Below are 9,280 nucleotides of genomic sequence, written 5' to 3' on the forward strand. Positions count from 1 at the left end.
CCAAAATAAAAAATAAAAAATCGATTGTCAAATACACTCGTTTCATCCTCGCAATCTGGAACCACAGCACCAGGATGCTTCTCAGCCATTAATTCTCTCAAACAGAAATCCATATTTAGCGGGAATTGTATTGCAAAGAGCTCTTTTGTCCACGTAGGAACCAAACGTCCTTGCCAAAGAATATGTGTGGTTCGTGTTATTACAAATGGATCACTTTGCTCTTGGAAGGATACTTAAATACCGGATACCGTCCTATGGTCCCACCTATCTTCAGGTCTATCGATTAACCAGTTCCAACAAAGCATTCCCCAGAGACAAACCATCGTCTCTTTACTCCGTTTAAATCCCTAAAAATGAAGATCCAATACATCTTCCTTGCAGCCTGCCTGCTCGCAATTTCCCCCGTCACTGCCTCGCCCATCCCCGCAATCTCCTCCGTCACTGCCTCCTCACCCATCCCCGCGAGCCCTACTACCAGCAGCGAGTGTCTGGACGTTAAGAAACTCGATCCACCCTCGGTTCATAACGACTATTATGGAAATGGTCGATACCGTCCTGTTGCGAAAGGCGATCTGGCGAAGGAGGAAATGAAGAATAAATCGCCTACCACGTATGGCCGTCGATCCGACGAGGGCAGTTCTGATGGGCAAAATATTCAAGTCGCGAAAGGCGATATCTAGAATTCATGACACTGGATACGACGCGTACCACCAAACTAAATAATGAACCACACCGTACTACCGAAACGCCTGTATGAACACCACACCTCCGGTCTAGACATCCCTTTAGATTATTTTTGTCACTTATGACAGATTCACAATAAAGGCAGCGCGTCCAAAACTCAAGAGATGCTGTGCTGGTCCTACGGTAGCATAGGAAAGTACAAGACACGCCAGGCCGTGTCCGACACGATCCCCGCCCCTTAACGCATGCATAGTCGCTGCTCCGTGTGACGTTTGAATGAAGGGGTGGGGACCGTTCCTGAGAGCAGTTGAGTTTGTTCGGTCATTCATCTTTGCATCAACTTCCTTTCTCCTGTCCGTTCACATTCCTTTCATTCGTTTCTACACCATCGCTCCCCAGCACTCCGTCTGCTCTCTCTTAAATTCTATCTCTCTCTTCTCTCTGCAGGAGACCATTACAAGTAAAGTCTGAACAATTGTACCTGATATCCTTTAATTGCTCTAGGGAGAACAATTGGAACTGAGTGTAACGAATGGTGGCAACACAACTACAGAAACGCTAACCGGCCCTCCCACTCCCCTTTCATACTCTCGTTGTTTCCCAATAGTGTCCAGTCAAACCGGTATCAAAGGTAAGATCGTGTTGCTGGCATGGGTTACATTTTCAAGCGCTTATGAATGCAGGGGTGTGGCTGTAACTTAAATATAGCGCGCTGCTGACCATGACCCTTTTTTTTTTTTGTCTTTCAACTCTTAAACAGTCTCTCCAGCGCTCGCTGGCGTGTGGCAGCAAGTAACGGCCCCTGGGAGCAAAGTCCGCGCGGTCAAGATCTCGATTCTGAAAGAAACCCTGGAAGAAGACGGTCTCTTCGACATCAAAGGAACCTTTGAAGAAGGTACCATGGATCATTTTTTCAACCCATGACAATCATGCAAGGAAACATTTCTTCCTGGCTTATCCTCGACGACTGGCAACTAACATCTGTTCCTGCTGGTTCACAAAATCACGAATCGAAAATATTCGCTCGACAGACTTTAGAATTGTGCACGACAACCTGAAGGATGATGTGCCTGCGTACTTTATGGTTCGCTTCGATGGCAGCAAATCGGACCAGTGGATCTTCTTGGCCTATGTTCCAGACATTGCGCATATCCGTCAAAAGATGATCTATGCGGCCACGCGCGCCACCTTGACCAAGGACCTTGGAGATTCGCACTTCACGGACTCGATCTATGGTACAAACAAGGTATCGTATGCCGATCTGTTCAAACGGATCAATTCTGAGGGGTAGATCGTCCTACCTTTTGGTTGCTGTTGCTGATTTTCTAATCTTGTTCTGTGCCATGGGATTTATTCTAGGGCGATTTTACGCTGGAGGGATACAAGAGACACAGGGCAAGCATGACAGCGCCCAAGCCCTTCACGGATCGTGAGCGACAGCTGCAAGAAATTCACGCGAATGAAAAGAGCATGATCGAGAACATGAAGGGTGGTACGCATAGGGTGTCGCATGCTCCTGGGATGAATTTTCCTCTGACAGATAGGGCTGTTGCTGCGCTTAAGAAGCTGGTCGTCGCCGCTCCAAGCCCTGCCAAGGCCTTGCCGAAAAAAGTGACGAGCCCTGCATCAACACCCTTGCCAGTATCGCCAGTCATTAGCCGAGAGAGTACCGTGGTCGTTCCTGAGAAGTCGGCCTCGGCGGAGAATGTTGAAGACGATGAGTGGGACGATGATAAGACAAAGGAGGCAAAGGCGGAGGAGGATGCAGCGCCCGTGGAAGATGTCAAGGGAATTGAACCGGAAGAGGAGATACCTGTGGAGGCTGCCAAACCAGAGCGTACTGTCAACTTTGTCAAGCTGGTGAGTTTTTTTTTGCACATGTATTGGGACTCGTGCACTGGCAACGACCATATTCTTGAGTTCTTGCTTACATGCGTTTGTTCTAATGGCATGATATGTATTAGGTCATTGATGCTGAGAGTGAGAAGATTGATCTTGCAGGCGAGGCCAAGATTGCAGCAAAGGATCTTGTCAAGAACATTGACGAGGACTCACCCCGATTCACGTTCTTTGCGTACGAGCACACCCACAACGGAACTGCGCATGATTCGCTCGGTATGTTTCTGATCGGATTTCTGTTACGCGCGTCCTTTGATGACCAATAGAACATTGTCACCTCAATTATGTACTCGCTCACCTTTTTTTCTTTTTTTTTTCTTCTTCCTTTCTTTTGTTCCCGTAGTGTTCATGTACACATGCCCCAGCAAGTCAAAGATCCGTGAGCGCATGTTGTATTCGTCATGCAGGGCTGGTGTGTTGCAGGCAGCGACGGATAATGCAGGACTGAGTGTGGACAAGAAGCTGGAGACGACGGATGTGTCAGACTTGACGGAGCAGTTTGTACTGGAGGAGCTGCATCCCAAGACCAGCCATTCGAGCTTTGGAGGAAGCAGTGCACGAAGTGCAGTGAGTGGACCACCCCGCTTCAACAAGCCTGCTCGTCCTGGCGCTCGTAAGGTCATGTAAAGTGGGAAGGGCAGTCGCAAGAGGGGGGAACGGTATCGTGATAAGAATAAGGAAGAGCTAGCTGGAAGGGTTGTTGGTAGGCTCAAAAAAGGAGCGAGCGAGCAGAAAAGAAGATCACACTAGAACTAGGAATAAAACTCTGGCTGTATTTTATGGACTGTATGTAGCTGAACCAGGACGCGTCTCGACCTACGGGAATGGGGTACTGTAGGATGGAGAAGGAAGGATCCCATGGATGATCCCGGATCAGATAATCGGACTTTTAACAAAAAAGGACACGGGAGATGAAGGTTGCAGTCTCAAAAGGGACCTTGCGAGGGTACGTGCTAAGAAATACAGCCTCCCCAGCCAAAGGAGCATTAGAAAGTTTGTTGTGTCACTAAAAAAAAAAAAAGAGAGAGGGAAGAAAGAAGTCGCCATGGAAATAACGTGGGCCACCGATCAAAAGAAGTCAATGAGAACCCTTAAAATCGTTCTATTGGATGTAGAGAGGAATGCGCCGTTGACACCGGGGAGCAGACTGCTGTACAAGACATTGTAAATGACAGACTGCAGCGCACAAAAAAAAAGGACATCCACGGAGAAAAAAAAAAAGAGAGCAGCATGTGAAAATTGTGCCCAAAAGATGGTGTGACGAAGGGAAGGGGGGATACGACCGCTGTAGACATGAGGCACAGGTGGGGGAAATCTCGTCTTCGCCCAATAACCGCCATTGGCACATTGAAATGATTGACACATTGACACACACCCCTTGAACTTAAGGAGTCCGGGGCAAGGTCCATTTACGGCAAGAGCATGAAGGAGGGAAGTAAGCATTAAGAGAAAACAAACAAACACAACGGACAGAGATGCCAACGGAAACCCAACTGCTCGACTCAACAAAACTGTAGCAATGACACATCCGTTGATATCTTGGGTGCCAACCTGGGTCTCGCAGAAAATATCCTGTCCGATTTACCGTAGAGTGTGTGTGGGGGGAAGACTGAAGAGAGCGAGGACAGGGGCCGACAGTACGCATGTAGACATGAAGAAGTAAAGGAGCGAGCTCTAGCCAATGAGTGTCTACATCGCGAACCAGAGCAAGGCGCGAGATCGATCCCCGTCCGTATTATTCCTCGCAGCTGTCCGCTCGTCACCTCATCCTCTCCGGGACTGCCTCGATGTGTCTCCAACTTTATTCTATTGGGGAACCCTATTCTATTTGCTGTTGCAGATGCGGGGTAAACGTAAAGAGATAAAGAAAGGGAAACTATCCCCAAGCCGGGCTACATATGACAGGGGCAAGATGAGGAAGACAGGGGGAGATGCTACGAATCAAAGGATGGTGGCAATGATGGGTTCAGCTTGTTATAGTTGTGGTTGTCGTTGTAGTTGGGACCGATCGTTACATCTTGTGCAAGCCTGCAAGGTGAATACCTCCTTGTCCACGGACACAAATTTTAGGACGGATCGATCGCCGACAGTCAGACAGCTTGCTACCTCTGGTGGTATTGACGATGAAGATGACGATAATGATGGTGAGAACAGAGTAAAGAAGAAGAGGATGATCGCGTGGGGACAGGAATGAATGAATGAACCAAGGGAAAAGAGGTTTTCTACACCCACAGATCGCTTCAAAGGACATCCGCACGCATGTGTTAAAACCTTTTATTTGTCATTGTGAAAAGAAGGAAACATATTAGATCATTGACTCTTCTCCTTCCCGTTCTCGGCTCTCACTCGCTTACTTCGGTTCTCTTCCTCCAAAAGTCGTATAAATATAACCATGCCCTGCCTCTTCTCACTCTTTTTTTTTATTCTTTTTCCCCTTTCCTCTTTTCTAATCCCCTTTCCACCCTTTCGCCCTTTTTCTCCTTTCCACTCTCCATCCGCCCCTCCCCCCTCCCCACTCTACTTACTCATCTTTTGCATAGATCTAATAGTATCGGGCTCGGATCAACACACTCTCCCTTCTCTCCATATCATCTTTAGACTCTACCCTACTACATCTCTACTCCACTCTTTCGTTTCATTGTAAAAGAAGCAAAAACAAATGGCTTCCAGAGAAAAGAAGTCCCCTCTCGTCAACTTGATCGCCGGTGGTTCTGCCGGTTTCATGGAGGCCCTGATCTGTCATCCTCTTGACACGATCAAGGTCCGCATGCAGCTCGCCAAGAACGCCCCCAGGAACGCCGCTGTAAGTCTTTCATATGTCACTTTGTATATTTTATGTATATTATGTTCAACTGAACGATTCCAGGGGAATCATTTGCATGCGGAAACGAGTGAGAGAGATATGTATATTTATATAAATGCCGTGGACACATGGGGGGGGGGGGGGGAGAGGGGGGACTGGACTGATTATTCTTCTGGACTGGATGGTACAAAGTACGACGAACAGGAATTCGGGACTGAGGAAGAACTGTGGGCGAGAGTAATGAAGAGCTCGAGAACGACGCAGTAGACCGTTGGACGATGAAGAAGATGCCAACGGACTGTTACAAGAAAAAAAAAAGTATGGAAATTGGGGCCTGGCATGTCTGGATCGACAGGGAAGAATCTATTATTACAATACTTTTTCTCGATCTTTGCAGCGATGTAAATGTCCGTTAAAAAAAGATGGGATGGCAAAAACAGGAGGAGCCTAATGGGTATCATGTATCATGAAGGACAGGACAAAGGGAGGGGGAGATCTACATTTTAACCCTGGATGGCCGAACCGAAACAAAAAAAAACAAACGAGGGTTCATTTTTGGTGTGATCTGTATCCACGCGAGCACATCAACTAACACATGCGCATGCATATTTTTGTTCCTTTTCAACTTGAAATAGGGCAGCAACTTGTCGTTCGTGGGTGTCGGTATGAGGATTGTCAAGCGGGAATCGCCCATGGCCCTGTACAAGGGTCTGGGCGCGGTGACGGCCGGTATTGTCCCCAAGATGGCGATCCGATTCACGACCTTCCAGTTCTACAAGGACCAGATGGTCGACAAAAACGGCACCCCGTGGAAGCTGAACAATTTGTGGGGTAAGCTTTTATGAATCTGTCTTGATAATCTAATTCGATAACGGGAGCTGGAATTGAACTGTGCCCCAGCCAACGACGCTCGGCCGACATCCAAGGAATCTCAGCATTCTCGGACCTGGCATAATGGGTGTGGGGTCAGGACAGGGCATACAAAGACAACAGATCGCTTTTCTATTGGCCCTTACTTTCCCACGCTACCAACAATCGAAAAGAAGATGCATTTTGCTCACAACTAAGCTCCTCAATTAACCATCCCCCCATCTTTCCCTCGCAATAGCTGGTCTGCTCGCCGGTGTCACCGAGGCCGTCTTGGTCGTCACCCCCATGGATGTCGTCAAGATCCGTCTCCAGGCCCAGCGCCACTCCATGGCCGATCCCCTCGATATCCCCAAGTACCGCAACGCCGCCCACTGCGCCTACACCGTTGTTCGCGAGGAAGGCTTCGGCGCCCTCTACCGTGGAGTCGGTCTCACCTCCCTTCGCCAGGCCTCTAACCAGGCCGCCAACTTCCCAACATACCACTTCTTGAAGGGCTACCTCCAGCGTCTCCAGGACATCCAGGACTTGCCCGGCTACCAGTCAGCGGTCATCGGTCTGATCTCCGGAGCCATGGGTCCCCTTGTCAACAACCCAATCGATATTGTGAAGACCCGTATTCAGAAGACCCCCAACCCTGAGGGCTTGAGCGGCTGGGCTCGCTTCACGGACGTGAACGGACAGATCTTGAAGAACGAGGGCTGGAGGGCTTTCTACAAGGGTGTCACCCCCCGTGTGTTGCGTGTCGCTCCTGGCCAGGCAGTTACCTTTGCAGTCTACGAGCGTGTATCGAGCTGGTTGGATAGCAACTCGGATTCCTTCAAGCTCACCGCCGCTGCTGCCAAGTAATTGATTGGCGAGGACAAGCATCGAATCCATTTAACTCATCTCAAAAGTACATAGTGATTTTCATTAAAAACATTCATTTTTCATCCATAACGACATGTATGCTTTCATTTATCTGTGTCCATGGGATCTTTTGCGCTACTTGAGCATGCTTTGTTGATTCAATAAAATGGAGAGGGGGGTGTATATACACTACTGCATCGCCCTTGGTTTCAAATTCAACGTTTTTTTTTTTTTTTTAGTCGACCTCTTGGTTGAGTGTATCGTTGATTCCGGGAACTTTGTGATCCGCGGGGTTCGCCTGCAGTTCATAGACCGTAATGATGGGGTCGCGCTTGAGCTATTTGCCACCAGATAAGTATCAAAAGAATCGTAAGAACCCTCAATCATGATTAGTCCATGGTACGAGTCTTGCCTCTATCGCTTTTTTTTTTTTTTTTTTCTCGCCCAGACACTCTCTGAGGTTATTTCCTGACGCTGTTTTTGATCCTACCTCTGAGAATTCGCCTTTGAGTCCAATAAAGAAAATCTTTGTAGCATCACCTCCGAAATTTTCATTGAAATACAGTGTCAAGCTGCGGATACTCGAAAACTTGGCCACCCTAGAAATAAACAAGGGCATTTGGATAAAAAAAAAAAAAAAAAAAAACTCAATATGATTGCGCTAGAGATCCGCACCCTAACCTCTCATGATATCGTTTTCTGTGTCTCCAAGCTTCGTATTTCTCATTTTTTTCTAACCTTGTAGAATACTCCGCGATCTGACCGTGCGGGTCCTCCACGAGATCCCATTCCTGCGTCGGGACTGTCGATTCTGCAGTATCGAAATCCAAGTCGTCCTGGTTGATGAATCTAATAGAATTTTTTTTTTTTTGGTCGAGATCCCAGTCAGCCGACAGTTCTTCCAATGTTTTACGCCGGTAGAGGCAGCGAGCATGTTCCTTTCCTATGGGTATGTCATTCATTTACGCCTTCATCTTGCGAGGTGCCGATTCTCCTGGATCAGTTCTGAGTGAGATGGATTTCAACTTGACCATGCCCGTAAATCTATCGGCGGATTGATTGGAAGAGCGGTTAATAGCGAATAACCTCATGGTAGATACTGCCGCATGTCCTCGAAGAGGACTTTTTTTTTTTTTTTTCTGGGCACATTACGGGATCCTGAAGATGAGTTGCTCGTCCGCATCGCTTTCCACAAACTAAAGAAATAAAATGTAATAGAGTCCATATAAAAATCAAGATAGTCTTTGTAAGAAAGCGTCCATGAAGATTCCTAGACATAGTATACGGCATACGTGTATACCCAAAAAAAAAAAAAAAAATGTCGCTCCGAATACCTTCGCATCATCCATTTTCTCGTGCCATGGCTTGAGAACACTCCGTCCAGAGTTCGGTTCAGCCTCGTTTAGGCAGACGACGTTGTCATGGTCGATGCGTTGATAGAGAGATTCATGCACGAGGCCGGAATCGGGTAATTCGTCATGGTCGTGGTCGTGGTCATGGCCTCCATGTCCGTGGCTATGCCCGTGTCCGTGTCCGTGTGCTTCGTCGTGGCAGTGGTGGCTCATGGTTGGTTGTATACGGTTGCCGTTAGTTGGGTAAAAGGACCGGTGGAGAAGATGCATCGTTTTTGTGGAAGGACGGTCGCAGGAGGTGACTGTTAAGGAGTGACGGGATCATTGCATCACGCGCGTCCACGCGTTGTTTGCTTCCACTTTGCGCCATGCTGCAGTAGAACAGTTGACCTTGACCGTGATGGTAGCAAGATATGATATTCGAATAGCAAATGGGCGGCAAGCAAAATCGCGCCATGCGGACTAGACACACAAGCATGGACGAAGAGCGTTCCATGTAGGCATCGTCAAGGGAAGCATCCAACGATTGCTCTGATGGATATACGTTTATCCAGGACCGCGTCCTCTCTTAGTTCCCCAGAAGATAGCGGTTTATCCGGTAAAGAGGAGGGAGGCCTGCTCATCACCGTCACAAAGACAAAAGGGTGCCAGAAGCATCTTGCGGATGACAAATTATTTCGTTCCCATGGGCGGCCGCCGACGACCCCAGTGACCAACATTTCCCATAAATAGCAACCTGGTCCTTTTTCTTTGTTCTCTTCATCCTCCTCTCATCCTCCTCCTCGACCTCGCCATAAAAATGTCACTCACCGACGCGTGCTGCAAC

At 48.1% G+C, this 9,280-nt stretch overlaps 4 protein-coding genes across 4 annotated transcripts; 3 read left to right on the forward strand and 1 right to left on the reverse strand.

The window, feature by feature from the left end:
• Nucleotides 1–1,013: 1,013 nt before the first annotated feature.
• BC939DRAFT_464375 (uncharacterized protein) lies at nucleotides 1,014–3,427 on the forward strand. Its single transcript, XM_051557368.1, has 7 exons — nucleotides 1,014–1,144; nucleotides 1,292–1,315; nucleotides 1,445–1,579; nucleotides 1,716–1,930; nucleotides 2,044–2,544; nucleotides 2,649–2,799; nucleotides 2,927–3,427. Coding segments are annotated over exons 1-7 (1,311 nt in total). The 5' UTR covers nucleotides 1,014–1,143; the 3' UTR covers nucleotides 3,211–3,427.
• Nucleotides 3,428–4,940: 1,513 nt separating this feature from the next.
• On the forward strand, nucleotides 4,941–5,391 carry BC939DRAFT_311153 (uncharacterized protein). The gene has a single exon (XM_051551454.1). It carries the CDS (start codon nucleotides 4,976–4,978, stop codon nucleotides 5,225–5,227), a length of 252 nt encoding a protein of 83 aa, XP_051408041.1. The 5' UTR covers nucleotides 4,941–4,975; the 3' UTR covers nucleotides 5,228–5,391.
• Nucleotides 4,941–7,186, forward strand: BC939DRAFT_415590 (mitochondrial carrier domain-containing protein). Its single transcript, XM_051552999.1, has 3 exons — nucleotides 4,941–5,386; nucleotides 6,022–6,217; nucleotides 6,495–7,186. Exons 1-3 carry the CDS (start codon nucleotides 5,243–5,245, stop codon nucleotides 7,100–7,102), a joined length of 948 nt encoding a protein of 315 aa, XP_051408042.1. The 5' UTR covers nucleotides 4,941–5,242; the 3' UTR covers nucleotides 7,103–7,186.
• On the reverse strand, nucleotides 7,187–9,051 carry BC939DRAFT_464384 (galactose-binding domain-like protein). Its single transcript, XM_051557369.1, has 6 exons — nucleotides 8,437–9,051; nucleotides 8,255–8,298; nucleotides 8,069–8,146; nucleotides 7,841–7,951; nucleotides 7,593–7,701; nucleotides 7,187–7,439 (listed from the first exon to the last, which is right to left on the reverse strand). The coding sequence occupies exons 1-6, from the start codon at nucleotides 8,722–8,724 to the stop codon at nucleotides 7,338–7,340; spliced, it is 732 nt and encodes a 243-aa protein (XP_051408043.1). The 5' UTR covers nucleotides 8,725–9,051; the 3' UTR covers nucleotides 7,187–7,337.
• Between the last annotated feature and the right edge of the window lie 229 nt (nucleotides 9,052–9,280).

The sequence above is a fragment of the Gamsiella multidivaricata genome, assembly GCF_025024155.1.
Source record: "Gamsiella multidivaricata strain RSA 2152 chromosome Unknown BC939scaffold_82, whole genome shotgun sequence".
NCBI lineage: Eukaryota > Fungi > Mortierellomycota > Mortierellomycetes > Mortierellales > Mortierellaceae > Gamsiella > Gamsiella multidivaricata.

What these genes read in the sequence shown, in the direction of transcription:
- BC939DRAFT_464375 (XM_051557368.1), top strand. An exon ending in CTGTCAACTTTGTCAAGCTG is followed by an intron (nt 2,545 to 2,648) that starts GTGAGTTTTTTT and finishes GATATGTATTAG; the next exon opens with GTCATTGATGCTGAGAGTGA. An exon ending in AACTGCGCATGATTCGCTCG is followed by an intron (nt 2,800 to 2,926) that starts GTATGTTTCTGA and finishes TTGTTCCCGTAG; the next exon opens with TGTTCATGTACACATGCCCC.
- BC939DRAFT_415590 (XM_051552999.1), top strand. Translation starts at nt 5,243, where the DNA reads ATGGCTTCCAGAGAAAAGAAGTCCCCTCTCGTCAACTTGATCGCCGGT. An exon ending in ACGCCCCCAGGAACGCCGCT is followed by an intron (nt 5,387 to 6,021) that starts GTAAGTCTTTCA and finishes AACTTGAAATAG; the next exon opens with GGCAGCAACTTGTCGTTCGT. An exon ending in GAAGCTGAACAATTTGTGGG is followed by an intron (nt 6,218 to 6,494) that starts GTAAGCTTTTAT and finishes CCCTCGCAATAG; the next exon opens with CTGGTCTGCTCGCCGGTGTC.
- BC939DRAFT_464384 (XM_051557369.1), bottom strand. Translation starts at nt 8,724, where the DNA reads ATGCATCTTCTCCACCGGTCCTTTTACCCAACTAACGGCAACCGTATA. An exon ending in CAACTCATCTTCAGGATCCC is followed by an intron (nt 8,147 to 8,254) that starts GTAATGTGCCCA and finishes ATCCGCCGATAG; the next exon opens with ATTTACGGGCATGGTCAAGT. An exon ending in GCACCTCGCAAGATGAAGGC is followed by an intron (nt 7,952 to 8,068) that starts GTAAATGAATGA and finishes AAATTCTATTAG; the next exon opens with ATTCATCAACCAGGACGACT.
- BC939DRAFT_311153 (XM_051551454.1), top strand. Translation starts at nt 4,976, where the DNA reads ATGCCCTGCCTCTTCTCACTCTTTTTTTTTATTCTTTTTCCCCTTTCC.